The sequence below is a fragment of the Odocoileus virginianus genome, chromosome 3, assembly GCF_023699985.2.
Source record: "Odocoileus virginianus isolate 20LAN1187 ecotype Illinois chromosome 3, Ovbor_1.2, whole genome shotgun sequence".
NCBI classification, from domain to species: Eukaryota; Metazoa; Chordata; class Mammalia; order Artiodactyla; family Cervidae; genus Odocoileus; species Odocoileus virginianus.
The window spans coordinates 9,677,783-9,699,379 of record NC_069676.1 but is presented as its reverse complement, the minus strand read 5'-3'; the positions used below and the strand labels follow the sequence as shown (position 1 = coordinate 9,699,379).

General features: G+C 51.5%; 1 protein-coding gene across 3 annotated transcripts; it reads right to left on the bottom strand.

Annotated features, from left to right (window-relative positions):
* Positions 1-604: 604 nt before the first annotated feature.
* Positions 605-21,537, bottom strand: BRME1 (break repair meiotic recombinase recruitment factor 1). 3 transcript variants are annotated; one of them, XM_020916602.2, is made up of 9 exons: positions 21,446-21,537; positions 20,542-20,593; positions 15,172-15,352; positions 11,315-11,396; positions 10,996-11,100; positions 8,331-9,584; positions 4,267-4,355; positions 1,613-1,705; positions 605-1,267 (listed from the first exon to the last, which is right to left on the bottom strand). In XM_020916602.2, exons 2-9 carry the CDS (start codon positions 20,570-20,572, stop codon positions 1,114-1,116), a joined length of 1,989 nt encoding a protein of 662 aa, XP_020772261.2. In that variant the 5' UTR covers positions 20,573-20,593; positions 21,446-21,537; the 3' UTR covers positions 605-1,113. The 3 variants fall into 3 exon arrangements, with proteins under 3 accessions (XP_020772261.2, XP_070319228.1, XP_070319232.1); XM_070463127.1 differs by lacking the exon at positions 21,446-21,537 and adding an exon at positions 21,124-21,436; XM_070463131.1 differs by lacking the exon at positions 10,996-11,100.
* Positions 21,538-21,597: the final 60 nt, after the last annotated feature.

Genomic DNA, 21,597 nt, shown 5'->3' with positions numbered 1-21,597 from the left:
CAGGCAGAGCAACAAATTAGTCTTGGGTCTGGTCCACCTAGTGGTGACCTATTTAACAGAAGCAATGTCTTCTGCAAAACGGGTTTGACAGCAGCACTTGGGACTGCTAGTGACCATGTGACCTCACTGGGGCTGTGGTGAGGCTTGGTGGGGCAGGGTGTACGCACGCTTGCCCTCGGCACCCTCCAGGCATTAGCTGTGTCTGCATCAGTAATAATTCCCACCCAGTGTTGCCTCCTAGACCAGGGCTTCTCAGCAGCTTGTCCCACAGAGGAGAGGCAAGGCCGTCTCAGCACTGAACTCCAGCTTGGACAGTCAAGATGTCTCAGTGGGCTCACTGGTCCACAGATACCTGTGTGCTGGGATCTGTACGCGTGCACATCTCTGCACATATCCACCTGCTCCAGGAGAGTCTGACACTTCGTAACGCATGGGGACCCCTGGACTCCATCTGGGAGTGGGGGCCCCCAGCAATACACCAACTTATCTTCGCAAGAAGCATGAGAAGCAGAAGGAGAAAGAGGTGGTTAGGGAGGTTTGTGGGCAGGCCATCACGGAACTGAAAATGCCTCCAACCCCAAACAACAGGTCACACGGTCTGAGGTCTAGTTAGGACATCGTTTATTAATGGGCTTCCCAGAAGAAATGGAAATCCAGTGAAAAACAAGGGTATGACCAACAAAGGGAGCCCTTTTCTCCTCCAGGAAAGAAACAAATTCTGAACCTTTGGTAACCTCAGCTAAGGAGCTGAAATTTGCAAACTCAGATAAACATCTGGGCGGCCCTGGGCCCCTGGCTCAGAAGCAGCTGGCTTCCTGGGGCCCCAGAAGGCCTGCCACAGGGAGGAGCAGGTCCCCGCCCCACACAGCTCCTAGGGGAGGCTGCTGACAGAGGCAGGGCCTCTTGTGTTTCCCGTGGGAAGCTGACTTCCGGGTCAGCTGAGGGAAGGTTTCTGGGGCCCCCAGGACCTACATGTCAGAAAGTCAAGATAGCGGGGTGGGGGGAGCACACAGGGTCTGCAGAGGGATTGTTCCCCACTGTTCGGCAGGACATTTCTGGGGACCAGTGAGCTTGCGGGAACACACAGCACAAGCCCAGGCAGTTTGGAACTGGCTACAGATCCCTCCAGGACTGCTCCCCTCGGGGGAGGGTCCCCACCCCCTTTGCGGTGTAGGGTGTGGGGGCCTTCCCGGCTGGCTTTGCTTTCCGGTAGTAGCTGACGCGCTTGAAGGACTCCAGATCCCGGTGGGCACTCATAATCAGCCGGCTGGGTGGAAACAGGCCTGGGCTGTGTCCCACCTCACACTCAGGCACACTGGCCTGCTCACATCGGCTCGCTCACTCATGGGTACTTGGGTCACACCCACATAAGCACAAACGTGTGCACAGTCCGCATCAACCTGCTGCAGGCAGACTGTGACCCTTCTAGCCCCGCCTCAACCTGACAGCTCTGTGAAGGAGACGCTTCCCAGATGCCCCTCACCGGGGGGCCGGGCCCAACCTGGTGCCCCCAGATCACTGGTGCACCGGGCTTTCCATCACCCGCCCCTGGCCCCATCCCCTCTGCCTGTCCCGGGGACCGTAGGTCCGCAGGGCCCAGCCCAGCCCTTACTTCAGGTTGGAGAGCTCCATGACCAGGCCGCGCACAGTGTCTGTCGCATCTTCCATGCTGGCAGCTTCACAGCTCTTGATCCCCACTCGTGCCCTGGAGGGACAGGAGGCAGGACGAGAGGCCTGAGCTCACAAGAGCCTCGCCAGCCTCCACGGGGGGGTCTGCTGAGCCTTGAGCTGTCTATTCCAGAGAGGAACACCTTTGACAGCAATGACGCCCCCTCCCACCAGGCAGGGCCCTGAAGGCCAACCCAGCGGCTCTACCACTGAAAGCACACCCAGAATCTACACCCTTCCCCCACCAGGTGGTCCTGTCGGGCAGCTGCCACACTCTCCTCCTCCCCCACCTCCTGCCTTTATACCCTGTGCCCCCAAGTGACTTTGGGGGGCTGTGGAAATGGAAACCCAGCCCAAGTCTCTCCCCGCAGCCCTACACCATCCGCCATGCCTCCAGACCCACCCGCTCCCTCTTGTCCCTCTTCCCCCTGTTCCAGCCACACCTAATTCCTGGCCATGCCCTTAGCACTTCTCAGGGCTCTGGAGTGTTCTTTCCAGAATGTCTCCTCTGTGGGGGTGGGGGAGGGAGAAAATGGGAGGGGAACCCTCCCTCTCCCTCCCCATCCACTACAGGTTAAAACTTTAACCCCTTCCCTGCTGTCTGCCATCTGACCAGCTAATAATCTGTCTGTCGCTCACCATCACCCCCCCAGCTCCCACCCAACTAAGGAGAAGCTCTGTGTTTCTCCCCAGTGCCCAGAGCAGGTCCTGGAAGAGCTGGCATTAGAGGGCATCAGTGCCTATAGAAGGGGTAGGCGTACCGGGGCACCACCATATCGAAAACATATAGCCTGTGAGGGGGCAGAGGATCATACAGCTTAGCAGATCTCCTGGACTGTCACTAGAGGAACTGTGGTTCTGTTCCACCTGCTTTAGTCACCGAGATGACTGGTCAGCCTGGGCCTCTGTCTCTTGCCTTTTCTCTCTTGGCCAAGGGCCACAGAACCAGACCCCAGGACCCACCTGGGGGCTTCCAGCCATCCACGTGGGGTTGCATCGAGACCGTCAGAGATTCACCCATGAATCTCTCTTCTTTGCTCAAACAATAGTAGGGGACTTCTCTGGTGGTACAGAGGCTAAGAATCTGCCTGTCAGTGCAGGGGACATGGGTTGGATCCCTGGTATGGGAAGATTCCACATGCTGCGGAGCCACTAAGCCCGTGTTTAGAGCCTGTGCTCAGCAATGAGAGAAGCCGCCACGGTGAGAAGCCTGTGTACTGCAATAAAGAGGAGCCCCTTCTCTCTGCAACTAGAGAAAATCTGTGAGCAGCAGGGACCCAGCACCACAAAAACAAATGTTAAAAAAAGCAATAGTGGGGCCACGTTGATTAAACTGCCTCTGGTCCCCATGCAGGGAGTGGGTGTGTGTGTCTGTCAGGGGAGCAACGTGTGGTACAACAGGTATGATACACAGATGTGTGCAGGGGCAGGGGGTGGGAGCACGGCCTCCCTCCTCCTCCGAGGAGGAGCAGGAGGAAGAGAAAGGAGACAAATTCCACCAAGGATTGCATCCCTCATCTCTCCTCCACACCTGCCAGACAGAAACAGAAACTTGGCCATAAATAATCAATCGGCCACCGCTCTGCAGTTTAAGTACAAGGTAACAGGAGAGGACTGTCGCCCAGTGCTGGCGGTCAGCAAGGCTGGGAGAAAGGACATGAAAGGAGGTGATGGACTGTGAGAGGGAAGCTCTGGGGCGGGGGGAGAGGACCCTCCCAACACACACACACCTCCATGAGGTGGAGGAACAACACACCTGCTGCCTCTAGGAGGGAGAGAAGAGGGGCTGCCTTGGGGAACAGAACCAAGTAGGAAAGAAGACGGGACAGACTGGAGACTCTGGAAGGTCCGAGGGTGCCAAAGCAGGGGTGGCCCCAAGGTTGTGCAGGCCAATGGTTCCGAGCTCTGACTGGGTCCCTGCTCCCTCCACGGAGATTCAAGGAAAGCTCTGGACCATCTCTCCAAGAAAACACACAACGTGCATTCAGACCACCACAGAGCTGGGGGAAGCATCCCAAGGGACCTACGGAGAGATGCCAGCTTGGGTACAGGGTGTTGACTGGGAGTTCTCCAGTCCCAGGGAGCAGAGGGCATGGGAAGTTTGCAAGTGGGGGTGGGAACCTTCCTGGCAGTCCAGTGATTAAGACTTTGCATTGCAATGCAGGGGGCCTGGGTTCAACCCCTGGTGGGGACTAGGATCCCATGCCAAGTGGCATGGCTGAAAAATGAAAATGAAAAAATTGGGGGACTTCCCTAGTGGCCCAGTGGTTAAGACTCTGTGCTCCCAATGCTGGGGGCCTGGATTTGATCCCTGCTCAGGGAACTAGATCCAGCATGCTGCAACTACAACCTGGCACAGCCAAATAAATAAGAGATTCAGGGCTTAGCAACCTTACTGGACAGAGAAAAGTGAGGCCCCTCGAGGGAGAGCCAGGGTCACCTCCATCACCCTCATTCACAGAGTGGGAGCTCAAAAGGCTGGGGTGGGGGAGAGTTGGGGGCTCCAGTCCCAGGAAAGCAGCCACACTCCCCCCTTCCAGAGACAAGAGGAGGATTCCTGCCAAGGGGAGGTCCTGCGGTGCCTCCCACTCTGCCTACCTCAGCTGGGCCTCAGCAAGGGGGCCTCTGTCTGCACGTGGGTCGGTGCCAGGCCAGCAGGGGTCCAGCTCGCCTCCTGCAGGAAACAACTGGAAAAAGAGAGTGCACACACATGTGAATGACCCGGCTGGTCGGAGAAGGGAAAGGGGTCATGCAGGTCTGGCTTCTCCTCCACCATGCTGGGAAGGCTGAGGCATGCTTTCCTCCTCCAGAGGAAAAGTGGTGTGGGGAACAGATGTTGTAACAGCCAGACCTACAGGCCAGCAGTCCGGGCTGCTCTCACCCTCCTCCTCAACACTGGGCCTGGCCCTGGGGTCCTCTCCCGGGCCCCAGCCTTTGGACAAGCTGATTTGATCCACCGGTGGGTGGTTCCATCCACATATCCTCTGTCCCTGACAGCTGAGGCCTGGTGTGGTCTCAGGCCTGCCCTGCGGTATCTAGGGGGGGTCAGAGAAGACCCCGAGGGTGGTGACTGTGGTGAGGTGGGCATCTGGCATGGAGGGGCAGAGGTCAGCCAGATAAGCCCCGAGGTTCATGTCAAGGAAAAGATTTTGCAAATATATTTTGAAGGGAACATTCATAATTAACAGGGAAGAGAGAGCCAGATAACCCTGAGAAGCTTAAATTTCTAAAGGTCAATGGTGGTTTAATTTTCATGGAAAATGTCAGGCTCAGTGGCTCAGTGGTGCAGGTGACGGCTCTTTGATTCTTTGGAGCGGCTGGTCCAGGGCTGTCTGTTCTTCTGAGGAGACCCAAGTCCTGGGTGGGGGATGGGGTGAAGGGTTTGAGCTCAACCTACCAAGGGTCCCGGGATACAAAGGAATGGACATGAAGAACTGTCTGCAGCCCAGCGGCTCTCACTCGGGAATGACTCTACTCCCAAGACATGTCATCATGTCTGCAAACATTTTGGGTTGTCACACCTTTGGAAGAGGGTGCTCCTCATGTTCAGAGTGTGGAGGCTGGAGGCCAGGGATGCTGTTCAACCCCCTTCCATGCACAGGACGGCAGTTGGGCCCCTAATGCCAGCAGTGCCAAGGTTGGCACGACTGTTCTAGACAGTGGTTTCTCCCATGCTCCTGGCTGACTCTCACAGAGGTAACTCTGTGACTTAAAATACAATTCAGGGACTTCCCTGGTGGTCCAGAGGTTAAGACTCTTCGCTCCCCATGTAGGGGGCCCGGGTTTGATCCCTGATCAGGGAACTAGATTCTGCATGTCACAACTAAGACCTGGCACAGCCAAATTAAAAAAAAAATTCGATGCCACAGATTCACCTAAGATAGGTCATACAGAATATTCTTCCCAACAGGGACCATGGCTCCCACCAGGGTTGTGTAAAAGTCTGTCATGACAAAGGTAGTGCTTGTGCTGGAGGTACAGCAGCACACCTTCCCCCCTTGGAGGCCACCCATGGGGGCCACGAGAGGGACCTGGGAGCCGATGTTTTAAATGAGGCCCTCTTTACGAGTGGAGGGGCTCCACCAGCCCTGGGGTGAGCATCATGTCCCCAGGGAGCCAGGATAAGGGGGCAGCTGGGTTTGCAGCCTGTCTGTCACTGCTGCGAGTCCCCAGGGCCCCTCCTCAGCAGCGGAGCTCACAGCTGAGCCCGCTGAGGTCACGGGCCGAGAAGCCATCCACCAGCACTCTGTTCCCACAGGGCCTTCCTGCCAGGGAGGGCTCCTGCCTTCTGGAACCTTCCCACGGGGACTTGTGCTCAGGTCGCCACGACTTGTTCAGGAAGGCCCGGCGTCAAAACAGAACACGCCTGGGCATCCGCGGCCTTGTCAGGGCAGTGCCTCCTCCCGCAGCAGCCCGTCCACCCTGGGCACTGCTGGCTCTGTGGTGATTCCAGAGTGCGCTCGCTGGTGGCACATCCACCAGGGCTCTCCTGTGCCTGCGAGATGCCACCCAAGGTCCCAGCTGCTTCCCCAGCCCTCTCCCTCAGCCATGGCCCAAGAGGCCAGAGACTGGGGCTGACCAAGCTCTTCTTTCCAAGAGAGGGGTGTGCATTTTTCAAGGGCTGGGGCTTTAATTACTTTTCAGCTCTGTCCAGAACCTGAGTGCCTACCTCTCCCAGGCGTCTGTGTTTAAAGGCTACAATCTAGCCACACTGTGACTCATTTTTTGTAATCTTGCTTGCCTGGTGATCACAGAGCGGTACAAGGAATCAGAGCCAGGGCAGGGAGACCTGTGTCACAAACGACCCCTGGCCATCCCTTGGGAAGGCAGTGCCTGAGACCCACATTTCCTCAACCCAGACATGGTTTCCCTCCACGGCTGGAACAGCTGGCTTCCTCCAGCTGGGCACCAGATGACATCCTTTGCTTGTTTGGGGGCTGCGTCTCAGGAAGAGACTATTTAAGGGCAGAAATGACAGGGTACAAAGTGCTCACTCTGGGAGAAGCAGATGGAATGGCGCTACTGAAAACATCATGGGGGCAGAGACCATCCAGATCTGTTTACTCCTGGCACAGAGCAGGCTCTCAAACCTCAAGACATTTTCAAACAGGCGACTTCCCTGGTGGTCTGGTAGATAAGACTCCACACTCCCAATGCAGGGGGCCCAGGTTCAATCCCTGGTCGGGGAACTAAGATCCCACATGCTGCAACTAAGCCTAAGTAACCCAACTAGAGAGCCTGCATGACACAACGAAGACCCAGAGCAGCCAACATAAATAACAAATTAATAAAAATTGAAAAAAAATTTTTCACACACACCAAAAATCAAGTTTTAAAACAGGGATGACAAAAATAAATAAATAAATAAATAAAATAAAATAAAACAGGGATGGCCAAAGAAACGGAGGCCACGTTTGTGAAGTGACATGGGCTCTGTGTCGGTTCCAGGTCAGAACAGTTGAGGCACAGTCATGGAATCAGGCCACCTGGGAGTGACTCCCTCCCAGCTGCCTCATCAGGGCAGGTGCCCAACCTTCGTCAGTCTCTCAGCCGCACCCAGTGTGTGGAAAGAGAACCGCCCACCTCTGAGCGTGAGTCCACAAAGCACTTAGGCTCAGGTGTGCTGGCTGCTGCCAGGGATGTGATGCCTACTGGGCGGCGGGGCCAAAGTGGGGTTGCCACCTGCCCAGACAGGTGTCCGCCCACGGCCAGCACAGGCTCAGTGGGCAGACCCCCGAAGGAAAGCCCTTGCAAATGCCAGCAGACAGGACTTCCCTGGTGGATAAGAATGTGCCTGCCAATGCAGGGGACATGGGTTCGATCCCTGGTCCAGGAAGATCCCACATACCATGGAGCAGCCGAACCCACGCTCCACAACTACTCAAGCCCTCGAGCCCTAGAGCCCATGCTCAGCAACAACTGAGAAGCCCTCACACTGCAACAGCAAAAGAGTAGCCCTCACTCGCTGAGAATTAGAGAAAGGTCGTGCAAAACCAGAGAACACCCAGTGCAGCAAAAAATATAAATAAATGAAAAGATGCTAACCGTCATCTGACAACAGAGTTGCCCCAAATCTTCAATTTGTAAAAAAAAAAACAAAAAACAAAAAACTCAGTATCTGCAAAGCACAGTAAGTGAAAAAAAAAAAAAATGCCAGCAGACAAACGAAAGTCCATGTATATGTTTGAAAAAGAATGGTTATCAGGTGACCCTAAAGATGGACAGAGGTTCTTCCCAGTGGGGGAGTGAGCTCCCCTCCCATGGGCCCAGTTTTGAGGCCACTTGCTTCTTCAGGTAGGCCCTTTTGGGCTGGTGCCTTCTAGACACCCCTAAGGAATCTCCAGGCAGAGCCTGGGCACTGAGGAGTGCAGGACGCAGGTAAACCGGGGGCACTGCCTGGGCCAAAAAAACGTGTGTATCATGCCCCGGGGCTCCTCAGCTCCCAGACGGACAGGCCCCTCAGAGAAAGGCAGGTCTAACCTTCCCAGGACATCGCTGACTCCACACCCACTGAAGCTGTGACTCAGACCCCAGGACTCATCTGCTGTATAAACAGGTCACCACGTGCCCCTCTTCCCCCGACTACTGGATGGTTTGGGAGGGCTCCTGGCCATCTGGTGCCTGCCCTGAGGCATGTGACTGTAACTCGGGGAAGCTCTTACCTGCTCCGGTGGGGCTTCAAAGCCAGGGGCTTCCAGGGCATCCTGTATTTGGCTGTCTGGCAGGAAGTCGAGTTCCATGGCTGGTGACCCCTCCCAGATGGCCTGCTTGGAAGAGTCAGCAGGGCGCCGGGGCTGGCCTATGGGGCTAGTGGGGGTGTCTGGGCTGCTCTGGCCTGCCCCAGCATCCTGGGGAGGGCCACCCACTGCTTCTTGGTCCATCGGCGCAGCACACGCTCTGGGGGACAAACTGAGCCCCTTGAGGTCCTGCTTGTGGCTCGGGATCCCTCGCTCAGCTGCCTTTTCCCCTGTATGTTGTGACAGCCAAGGCTGCGAGCACACACCTCCCAAGCCCTCCTGATCCGGGCCTGGCACCTGACTCTGACCACCATCTGGGCCCATTTCTAAGGCTGAAGGGCTGGGGTCCCCAGCTCCTAGTGTGGGTTCTTGGGTCTCATGAGGCAGAGGCAGGGAGGCTGCAAAGCACTCCAGGATGTCACCAGGGGGCTTGTCTTCCCACTGTGCCTCTCCTCTGCCTCCACTGGTCGCCCCAGTGAGAGACGTGCAGCTGAGCAGGGCCCTGCTGTGACCTGCGTCGGGCGCCTTCCCGCTGGGGGAGGTGGGCACCCTGGTGCCGACCTCCCCATCTGGCCCAGCCCCCCTCAGAGCCCTGTGTTCTGGCTCAGCAGGGTCTGTGTTCACATCTGCGATGACAATGGTCCCAAGTGGAGGGCACCGAGGGCCGCTCCAGCTCCACTCTGCTTCCCTGCCGAGGGTCTGCAGGGGGCGAGGAGGGCCCAGGAGGCTACCTCCTTCCTCCCGCTGCCCCTCAAGTAGATCAGCCCCTGCTAGCCCTCGGGTACCTCCCTGCTGGGGGGCTTCTCGCTCTGGCTCTGTCTCTCCAGCATCACTGCCTGGCAGGGGCCCTTTCTGGCCGTGATTGCCTGGAGCCCAACCCTCCTCTGTGCTTCCACCCTTGGGCACACCGGTCCTAGGCTCTGACAGGTGGTCCTGGCCAGCCCTCTCTGAGGCAGAGGGCACCTTCCCCGACTCTGGGGAGGCGCTGGTGGAGACTGAGGGCTGAGGACCCGCATCACTGGGCCCAGGGGTCGCGGGGCTCAGGCCACTGGGCTCGGTGCAGGGGCCATCTGCCTGGGTCTGGTGTCCTGCGTCCCTGGCCTCCTGGAGGGCAAGTCCTGGGGACTCATCCTGAGGCTGGCTTCTGGTCTGCTGTGCACTGAGTTCTGGCAGAGTTCCCTGTGGAGAGAGAAAGACTCAGCCTTGGGCCTTCAATAATCAACTGCTCTGAAGACTTTTCTAGTCACCACTGCCCCTGTATGAAGCCTCAGATGCCACGAGGAGGACAGTGCACAAAACAGGGATCTGTGCTGATCCTGGGTGGGTTTCCCAGGTGGCTCAGGGGTAAAGAATCTGCCTGCCAATGCAGGAGACGTGAGTTCAAGGCGAATGCTGCTGCAGTGAACATGGATATACAAATATCTGTTTTGTTGTATGGATGTTACCCATGTTTTGTTTAATTCATTCATCCCTCGACAGACATGTGTGGTCATACGGTTTTTACAACTTCCTCTGAATCTACTTAATGCCCTGGAAATCCATCCAAGTGGTTATGTGTTTTACACTAGTTTGCTCCTTTTTCGGGAAATCGATGAGTTGTGTTCTGTGGTGTGAATGGACCACGACTTGTTCAACTATTCACCCGCTGAAAGATATGTGGCTTGTTTCTAGTCTGGGGAAATTACAAACACAGCTTCTGGGAACGCCCACCAATCACTTTTTAGGGGAGTGTGTTCCAGAGACAGCGATCATGATCCCCAGAGCTCACAGGGGTAAGGACAAGACAGCATGCTGTAAGAATCCCCTTGATTCATGCAAAAGCTTCTGAGAAGCAAAGGGGTTTAGGGACAGAAATGCGGGCTGCCTTTCTTAATTTATTTTTAATTGGAGGATAACTACTTCATAATATCATGTTGGTTTCTGCCATACAACAATGTGAATCAGCTCTAACTATATATATATATATAAATATATATATATATATAAATATATATATATATATATATATCCCCTCCCTCCTACCTTGTCCCCCATCCCAGCCCTCTGGGTCATCACAGAACACTGAGATGAGCTCCCTGTGCTATACTCGGGCTGCCTTTCTGAGTTTCAATACTTTCACCCAATTCGGGGCACAGAGCTCTGGCCTCTACAGTTTCAGTGCAGGCACGCTGCCCTGAGCGCCTCTCAGGCCTGCAGGCTGCTGACACAGCCCCTGCTGTCCACAGATGCCTTTAGTGCTAAATATGGTGGTGGGGGGGTGTGGAGAGGTGCAGAATTGTGTGCAAGTTCAATTGTGTCTGACTCTTTGCGACCCCATGGACTATAGCCCGCCAGGCTCCTCCATCCATGGGATTTCCCAGACAAGAATACTGGAGTGGGTTGCCATTTCCTTCTCCAGGAGATCTTCCTGACCCAGGGATCAAACACGCATCTCCTGCATCTCCTGCATTGGCAGGCAGGTTCTTTACCACTGAGCCACCTGGGAAGCCCAGTCATTGTCAAAGGAAAACAAGGCTGAATTTGGCTGCTGAGGTGGGGCCAAGAGGCGGGACACCTACAGGGCGCAGCCTGGCTGATGGTAGGACCTTACCGAGCTGAACACCCCCGTCCCAAGGCCCTCTGCCCTCCTCTCTGCTTGTCTCGTCACTGTCTTCCTGGGTTTTGCAAACTGGGGGACGAACCTCCCCACTGAGTTCTGTGAACCAGATACAACAAGAACAAAACAGCAGTAAAGATAAAGGAGGAATGAGGTCTTGGAAATCAAGCGCGAAAACCCCAAAACCGGTTTCTGCCTTGTAGTCTGTGCCTTCCAGCCCCAGCACACACTCTCACCCGCAGCTGCTGCTGCTGAACACAGACAAGCTCTCCAGCATCTTTTGTGCCTGTGTAAGGCTACAGAGCAGGCTCACCTGGGAAGGAGGAAGGGGAACTGGCTCCTTTTCCGGCTGCCCAAGGAGCCTGGAGGGAGCATCTGCTTCATTATCAGGAGAGCTGGAAGGAGAAAGACAAAACAGAGGAGGTTCTCAAGTCCTCCTACACGGTTAACTTGTGTAGTGAGACAAACAATGGAACCCACAGGCAGAGAGAGTAGTGCTCAGCGTCTCCAAAGAGGGCGGCCCTGCAGCACCTGCTGAGAAAGGGCGGGGTGGAGAAGGGGATGCATGCCTGCCAACAAGCGTTTGGAGTCCCACGCCTAGAAGCCAAGCTGCCTTCTCTGGCAGCACTTTACTCTTATAATCCCAGGAACTGGCTCCTGGAATAAGAACAGGAATTCTCATTTGGACTGACATCCCAGCCCCCAATTCTACAAATGCTAAAAAGCTGCAGATACAAAAAAAAAAAAAAAACACAGTGTCTAAAAAAACGGATGTATTCATAATTGCCAAAATGTGGAAGCAATTGAGAGGCCCTCAGAGGGTGAATGGATAACTAAACTGTGGTGGGCCTTTCCTGATGGTCCAGTGGTAAAGAATCTGCCTGCCAGCGCAGGGGACACCGGTTCGAGTTCTGGTCTGGGAAGATCCCACATACCGAAGGGGACAAGAGGCCCATGTGCCACAGCTACTGAGCCCCTGATTTAGAGCCCGAGAGCTGTGATTACTGAGCCCATGTGTTGCAAGTACTGAAGCCCATGGCTCCTAGAGCCTGTGCCCTGCAACAAGAGAAGCCACTGCAATGAGAAGCCCACACCATAACTAGAGAGTAGGCCCTGCTCTCCACAACCAGGGAAAGCCCACGCACAGTAACAAAGACCCAACCCAGCACGGCCAAAGACAAATATATAAATAAAATAATTTTCAAAATAAATAAACTATGGTCCATAGAGACAGTGGGACAGCATCCAGTGCTAAGAAACAAGCTCTCCTCTACTCAATGCTCTGCAATGGCCTATCTGGGAAAAGACTGAAAAAGAGTGGACGTGTGCACAACTGACTCACTTTGCTGTACACCTGAAACTGACACAACACTGTAAATCAATCAGACCCCAGTAAAAAAATCTGAATTAATTTCTGACCACACCCCAAGGAATGTAGAACTTCCTGGACTAAGGATTGAACCGGTATCCCCTACACTGGAAGGGTAGAGTCTTAACCACTGGACCACCAGACAAGTCCAGAACAAAATTATGCCATCTGCTTTATAAAATAAAATCTAAAAAAATAAACGAGCTCTCAAGCCTTGAAGATATGTGGAGATACTCTAAATGCATGTTACCATGTGAAAGAAGCCAATCTGAAAAGGCTATGTACTGTATGATTCCAATGATATGATATTCTGGAAAGGGCAAACTATGAAGACAGTGGAAAAGATCAGTGGTTACCCAGGGTGTGGTGAAGGGAAAATGAATAGACTAGGATTTTTATGGCTGTGAAAGAACTCTGCATGATGTTGTACTGATACATGTTATTATTCCTCTAGTCAAACCCACAGAGTGTACAATACACAGAATGTAAACTTTGGGGCTTCTCTGGTGGTCCAGTGGATAAGAATCCACCTGCCAATGCAGGAGACCCAGGATCAATCCCTGGTCCTAGAAGATCCCACATGCTGTGTGGCAACTAAGTCTGTGTGCTGCAGCTTCTGAGCCTGTGCTCTAGAGCCGGGGAGCTGCAACTACAGAAGCCCGCATGCCTTACAGAACATGCTCTGCAACAAGAGAAGCCACTGCAATGAGAAGCCCATGCACCGCAACTACAGAGGAGCCTCTACTTGCCACAACTAGAGAAAAGCCTGTGCAGCAACAAAGACCCAGCACAACCAAAATTAAACAATAAAAAAAATTTTAAAGTAAACTATGGACTGTGGGTGATTAGCATGTGTCAGTGTAGGTTCAGTTCAGTTCAGTCATTCAGTCGTGTCCGACCCTTTGCGACCCTGTGGACTGCAACATGCCAGGCTTCCCTGTCCACATGTCAGTGTAGCTTCATCCTTGGTTAAAAAAAAATGTACCATTCTGGTGAGTGATGGCGGTCACGAGGGATGTGGGAGGGCAGACAGTATATCAGAAATCACTGTACCTTCCTCTCAATTTTATTGTAAACCTAAAACTGCTCTAAAAAAAGTCTTTTTTAAAAACTGGTGAGACTTACAGTTATATCCAAGTAAATGTGGATATGTATACTGTAAAAAAAAAAAATCCGACTCTGGAACTGAAACTTCATGATTTCAACTTTAGAAGTGGAGCAGGATAAAGCATGAAGCTACGCTAATGGGCTTGGATCATGCCAAGGGAGGTTATGGAGACAGAATAAGTCTAGATACTGATAGCAACCGTCTGCTCAAAATTTTTTAATTGGGATGGGTTGTTTGGGCGGCTTCTGGGGTACTGGCAAGATTTCATTTCTCAACATAAATGTGCTAGGCTGATTGATTTATGTTGCTTTTTTTCTGCTACATTTGTGCACAGGCGGTATTTCTTAATAAAACATTAAAAAAACAGAAACAAAGGAGTTGGAACCCACTTCTGCGGGTTCTGATTATTCTTATGGACTCAGACAGCAGGGTGGACAGCGGCCAGGACCCCATCAGCCCTGATGGCCTCTATGGGGTGAAGGACATGGTGACAACGTCATGTGTGTCTGGGAGGATGGCTTAGCTGTGACACGTGGCCCCTCTCTTCCTATCACACATGCAGCTTTAGCCCTAAGACTGCCAAGACCTGAGATTAGACACGCACCCCAGAAAATGGTCCTATCAGCCGGACTGCATGCCTTACTTTTTCATGCAGAAAATGTGCTATACCAATCCACAGCGCTTTCTCTGAAGACACTGGACAGCAGGAACTTTCCTTCTCCCAACTCCTAATAACCCTTTCTACTTAGCTGCAGTTACATATGGCTTACCCCCACGGAGACTAAATGGTTCTCCAGAAATTTCCTTTCTTCCCACCGTGTTTAATTACATATTTCTTGAAAATATATGAGAACTGGGAAGCCATAGTAGTGAACAGCACAGGAACCAGACGAAGCCAGAACCGCAGCCCACCCTGTATGAGCTTAGTGGCCCTGGGTAAGTCATTTGATTGCTTGAACCCTCAGAGTCCTCATCAGTCAAATGGGGTTAAAAACCTGTGTCACGGTGCCATGAGGATTAAATAAGCGAATGTGTGTAAAGTATATTAGCACACTGCCTGGAACATAAAGATGCTTAATCCTCTCTTATGTGTTATTATTTCACAGACCCACAACTCCTTCAGTCACCTCTTCATTAAGAAGGAATGTGGGAGGACTTCCCTGGTGGCACACTGGGTAAGAATTTGCCTGCCACTGCAGGGGACACAGGTTCAATCTCTGATCCAGGAAGATTTCACATGCCATGGGGCAACTAAGCTTGTGCACCACAACTGCTGAGCCTGTGTGCCACAACTACTTCTGCCCGCATGCCTAGAGCCTGTGCTCCACAACAAGAAAAGCCTCTGCAATGAAAAGCCTATGTACTGCAAAAAATGTAGCTTCCGCTGTCTGCAACTGGAGAAAGCCCACACATAGCTACAAAGACGCAATTCAGTCAAAAATAAATAAGTAAATAAGAAATAAATAAAATTTAATTAAAATATATATATATATATTGACTTTTCTCACTAGAGAGGAGCCTCTAGAGCAAAACGTCAAGAAGTTCAATCCAAGGGCCCTGAGCCCCTGTGGGGGAGGCACAGACTGGCTGGGCCATATGAACTGGTCCCCCGTCCTTTGCACCCTGCCCACTAGGTCACTGTGCTGTGCCCACTGTCAGCGGAGAGGCTTGCTGGATATTCTGAGCCACCTACCTGGAGGCTGCCTGTCCTGGTTCCTCCCCACCCTGCTCTGCAGAGGGAGTGAGTCCTGATCCGCCTTCTGATTCTTCAGGGTGATGCAAATAGTCTAACATGGAACTCTGGCTGGTGGCCCTGTCAGAGTCTTCTATCCTTGGGTTCTTTGGAAGTTTCGGAAGATGGAGTCCTTCCCTTCCTGGTGTGGAGACAAAAGAAGATTAAGGGGGCCTCCCTTCATGGTGGTCCAGTGTTTAACAATCTGCCTGCTAATGAGGGGAACACAGGTCCAAACCCTGCTTTGGGAAGATCCTACGTGTCACATGGCCACTATTGACAGAATTAGGATAAATTGCAGGAAAGTCAGTGTGGTCTAGTGAAACCCAACAAGAGAAACCACCACAATGACAAGCCTGTGCACTGCAATGAAAAGCAGACACCGCTTGCTGCAACTAGACAAAGCCCTCACGCAGCAGTGAAGACCCAACACAGCCAAAAATAAATAAATGAAAAGAAAAAAAAAGAAATGAAGGGGTAGGGAGACAGTGGGAGCACACACTGCCATAACCAACAGCCAAACACATCCGGGTTGCTGATGCAACATGAGCAGGCTGTGCAAAAGGCAGGAAATTCCTGCTCTGACGCTTGCTTGGAGAGTGAGAGATGGGATGGACTGTCATCCAGGTGGGACCCAAGAACTTATGGGGCCATGGGATTCAAAGACTTTTAACTTGTGGTCTGGTCATGACAGACGCTGAATCCTGAGTGACCTGGCCTGGCTCAGAATCACAAGACAACCTGTCCAGCTGACTGTTTCTCCGGGGAAGTGGTGAGAGGTGTGTGCTGGTTGCCTTGGATCTCAGCTCAAATTGTCCCTACAGAGGGGCTTTTTTTTTTTTTTTTTTTGGTGAGAGGACATGCGGGATCTTAGCTCCCCAACCAGGGATCAAACCTGTGCCCCCTGTGGAAACACAGAGTCTTAACCACTGGGTCACCAGCGAAGTCCCCAGAGGAGTCATTCTTGCCCTTTCTATAGAGCAACTCCTCTAGGAGCCACGCTCTGTTGTATTCACTTTACATCTTTTCTGCAGGTGTCCAATATACTGGGTCATTTACTGTCTCCTCCACTACAACCTGTCCATGCAAGGAGGGGCCTCATTTATCTCACTCTCTGCTGGGTTTCAAGTGGCTAGATGAGCATCTAATAAACTGTTGGTGCTCAATAAATGGGGCTTCCCTGACAGATCAGTTGGTAAAGAATCCACCTGCAATACAGGAGACCCTGGTTTCATTCCTGGGTTGAGAACCGCTCAATAAATATTTGGAAGATGACTGAATAAATGCATGAGAAAATCCAGATCACCTCCCAGAAAATGCAGATGACATTAAATTTTAAGTACCACTCTGGTTTTCCATGATGCTTGCAGAATATCCAACCTGGGAAAGCTGGGACCCAGAGTCATCGAGCAGTAAGGAGGTGACTTCTCGGCTCGGTTGCCTCTTGGTCCCTGCTACATCCCTACAAATACCTTTCCCATCACTGAAAGCAATTCAGAGCCTACAGGTGCTTATTAACATCTATTTGTTTAATGAAGGGAATTCCCTTATATAGAAATTGCCAATAGTGGCTGACTTGTCAGAAAGCTCCAAAATCTGGCCCCAAATGAACCATTTATCTGATGAACAAATAATAAGGGTTGACTCTAGTTCAGTTCCATGCCAGACACTGTCCTGAGGACTCAGGCATGTTATGGTAAAACTTCAAGATAGAGTCTTCATGTTATGCCCACATTACAGATGAGCAAGCTGAGGCATGGGGAGACCAAAGACTCTGAAATGGGATTCAGGCAGTTCAGCTCCAGAGCCTTCACGCTAAAGTGTTCCTGAACACTCACTGGACATCTACTATGTACTGCATCTCTGACCAAGCAGTGAGAACAAAAAGACAAACCAAACCCAGGTCTGATTTTTCTGGAGGTTGTCACAAAGACATTTCTAAACTCAGCTCCTTATATTGTTGTTCAGTTGTGTCCGACTCTTTGTGACCCCATGGATTAGAGCATGCCAGGCTTCCTTGTCCTTCACCATCTCCTGGAGCTTGCTCAAACCCATGTCCATTGAGTCAGTCACACCATCCAACTATCTCGCCCTCTGTCGTCCCCTTATCCTCCTTATATATCTTGAAGTAAACCCACTGAGAGTTTCCCAGGTAGCTCAGTGGTAAAGAATCCGCCTGCCAATGTAGGAGATGCTGGTTTGATCCCTGAGTCAGGAAGATCCCCTAGAGAAGGAAATGGCAACCCACTCCAGTATTTCTTGCCTGGGAAATCTCACTGACAGAAGAGCCTGGAGGGCTACAGTCCATGAGGTTGCAGAGTTAGACAGAACTAAAACAACAACAAATCCATTGAATGAGCTCCCTCCCTCCAACACTGAATGCTAGGGTCCTCCTCAGCATCCATTTGGCTTTTTGGGTTCCACTAGACCACACTGACTTTCCTGTAATTTCTCCTAATTCTGTCAGTTACAGTTCACATGGGCCTATTTAGAACTTTACCCCACTGCTGTGTATTTGATTAGTTCCCCTGGTTGAGAAGCACTTTTCCTTTCCCGCTAACTGGACTTTGAAGGTATCAACTGCAGGATCTAAATCTCATCTTGATCTCATCTTCACCATGCTTCCCACCCCCTTCCCAGTGCTCTGGCACTGCACCCAGAGCAAAGTTCCAATGAGTTTCTTATACAAACACATTTCCACTTTGTGGTCTGCCAGGAAATGCAAAAATATAGCAGCTTCATTTGTTTAGTTTCTTAAGAAGCCAAAATACTAGCTTGCTTTGCTCATCCAATGGACATTTATTAGTACCAAATAAAAACCAAAAATACCAACAGGAGTAAAGAGGCTCCCATTTTCTTCCTGTGATCTATCCCCACAGGATTAATTTAAGAAAATCGAAAGCAGAACCTTGTGTTCAACACTAAAGGCCAAAGACATCAGGAGGGAAAGGCTTCTTTCACCACCTGCCAGAATCGTCTTTCTTTTTCCCTACCCATCCAGGACACACAGAAAGAACTCTCCTGGGCCAGCCCAGGGTCCACTGAGCTGAGGAGTCCACTGCCAAGAGAGGCCCCGAATGACCTGCTGTGGGTGGCCCTGGCTGGCCCCAGCTTCCCCCTCCAAGGTCACAGAAATTCCTATGCCTCCAAGCAGCTTGTTACTCATCTCTGCACAAACACCTTTTTTTTTTTTTTTTTAATAATTCTATTTATTTATTTTTGGCTGTGCTGGGTCTTTGTCCCAGCTTGGGCTTTTCTCTAGCTGTGGTATGAAACCTTCTCACTGCAGTGGCTTCCCTTTTCACAAAGCACAAGCTCCAGGGCACACAGGCTTCAGCAGTTCTGGCTCCCAGGCTCTAGAGTGCAGGCTCAGCAGTTCTGGTGCAGGGGCTTACTTGATCCACGGCATGTGAGATCTTCCTAGACCAGAGCTCGAACCCATCTCTTGCACTGACAGGCAGATTCTTTACCACTGAGCCACCAGGGAAGCCCTTACACTAAACATCTTTGATCTGTTGATTTCTTTCCTGCCCTACATCCTATTCTTGAAGTTCATTAGCCACTAGGTGAAGGGGTCATTCCTAAATTTTTAAGAAATTTAAATTCCTTAGCCAATGACAGGGGAATGGAGCTATACTACATAATACTGGATGTCTTCCTTCTGAAGGAGGCAATTCTCTATGTATATTGAGAAGTAAAGATGATCTTGAAAACCCATGAAGTTGAAAATCAGGAGGTTGCAGGTCAGTATGTTGATGATTATATTTATCCAATAAAAACACTGTATTTGTGTATATAAAGAAAAAGTCTGGAAGAAGTAAGGTACTATTTATTTCCTATTTTTTATACTACATGATATGGTTGATCCAGGCTTCCCTAGTGGCTCAGCGGTAAAGAATCCGAGCGCCAATGCACAAGACATGGGTTTGATCTCTAGGTCTGGAAGATCCCCTGGAGAAGGAAATGGACACCCACTCCAGCATTCCTGCCTGAGAAATCCCATGGACAGAGGAGCCTGGGGGGCTACAGTCCATGGGGTTGCAAAAGAGTCAGACACAACTGAGTGACTAAACAACATGGTTGACCATCATCCTATGGTTGTGGGGGGCTTTAACATTAGCGGAAGTTGAGCAAAGGGTAGAGGGAACTCTGGAATGTTTTTACAACTTTTCTGTAAGCTCAAAATTGTTTCAAAATGAAAAAAAATCTGAAAGGACAATCATAACAGCAGCATATATTTGTGTCCTGCCATGGGTCTACTTTCAGTGCTTTACAAATACTAATTCACATGTGAGCTCTAGGGCAAAGTTCTCAACTTTGGCACTATTGACATTTGGGGTACTACTGACATTTGGGGCCAGGTCATTCTGTGCTGTGGGGGCTGTCCTCTGAATGCTATAATTTTGAGCAGCATCTCTGCTCTCGACCCCTGAAATGCCAGTACCTCCCACCCACCCACCCAAACACACCAGCTGTAAAACCCTAGAGTGTCTCTAGGGACTTCCCTGGTGGTCCAGTGGTTAAGACTCCTGCTCCCAATGCAGGGGATTCAATCCCTGATCAGAGAACTAGATCCCACTAGCTCTGTGAACCCAGGGGCCACAACTGAAAGATTCCACATGCCGCAATTAGGACTTGGCACAGCCAAATAAATGAATAAATACTTAAAAAAAATCTCCAGATATTGCCAAATGTCCTCTGGAATCAAACTGCTCCCTGCAACAGGTTGAGAATCACTGTTCTAAAGGACAGGGTAGGGAGGTGGGAGGGAGGTTCAAGGGAGGGGACAGACATATACTTATGGCTGACTCATGTTGATACACAGCAGAAACCAACACAATATTGTAAAGCAATTTTCCTCCAATTAAAGATAAATTTAAAAATATTTTTAAAAGAAAATAAAGGAAATGGTATGTGCTCTTTATTATCCCCTACCTACAGGAGGAAAATGAGACAAAGAGTAAGTTATCTGCCATCATACAGGGAGATGAACGTAGGTTTTTTGCTCAAGTCACATACCAGCATCAAGCTCTATTCATGGGTCATCTCTGAGAGTGGACCTGCATAGAAGCTGCACCCCTCCCTGAAGCCTGCAGGCCTCCCCTAGGCTGTGGGATCCCACTACAGGCTGGAGGAAGCTCCACAAAGCTTTCACTTTTTACTATAAGCACTTCTCCATAACTTACACTTGCACTAAGTCATCATGTGTATTAAATCATTGCTGTTATTTTAAGGAGCTTGGTGTGGTCACATTAGGGGTAAGAATAAGCCCACATTCCTCCTAAAAGCAGAAGCAGCAATAAAGATGTGTCAAGTTGATCGTCCAAATACCTGAGGTCCGAAGCTTCTTCCTCTTACTCATTTTATCTCTCCCTAGAGAAATCTGAAAACAAGGAGCAAATCTCATCATTACAAGCAGTTTCTATCTCTGGGTTACAGGACCCAGCAGCCTTGGCTGAGGCCACCCCTCCCCCACCTAGACCCATCTGGCTGCCCCAGGGGTCAACAGAGCCCTAAGAGGGCAGAGGGTGGGGATCATAGCTACCTTGGGCTATCGTGGCATGAGAATTTAAATTCCTCCATGCTGCAGAGAGGGAACTGCCTATTTTCTGCCTAGGATCTGAGAGCACCTGGGCCGGGGTATGGCCCCTCTAGTCTCTAAGATGGGGCAGCCTGTGTGAAGCTCCCTTCCTCCAGGCTGGGGTACTTGGGACCTTTCCAGGGACACCCTAGGATTTTCGAGGTGACACATGGGGCCCTGCAGGGTCATATGAGGGCGTTAGAGGGGACACCTGGGGACCTTTCAAGGGATGGGGAGGCCCTTTGGAGGATGCCTGGGGCCTTGGGGGAGGCCGGAGTCGCCACCACACGTCCATTCCTTTCAGCCTAGGAGCCAGACAAGCCCAAACTGACCTGGGCCAGAGAAGCTGTCGAGGTCCCTCTGTCGTTACTAGGAACTGGGAAGGTCTACCTGGATCTGCTGGGGGATCATTCGGTTAAATTATTTCTGTAAGGTTTTTTTTTTTTAAACAATTACAGGCAAAGTTGGCCCTCACGGAAGCCGGGCAGCTCGAGGTCTGAGGCCCGAGTGCTGTGGACCTGGTTTCTGGTGACCAGGCCCATCCTAACCCTAACCTGGGCGTCGAAAGTGAACACTGTCTAAACCAGGAGAGACCAGAGCTCGCAGGTGAACCGGCCACACCAAGAACCCAGCGGCCGCCACCACCCCTCACACCTGCAATCGCTCCGCCTCTTTCCCGCGCACAACGAGGCCCTGCTGCGCACGCGCTATGCCGGAACCTCCCTTCTCCACTTGCGCACGCTCCGCCTCTTTCCCGCGCAACCGGCGACACCGCCCATCACCGGAAACGCGCCTGCGCAATCGCG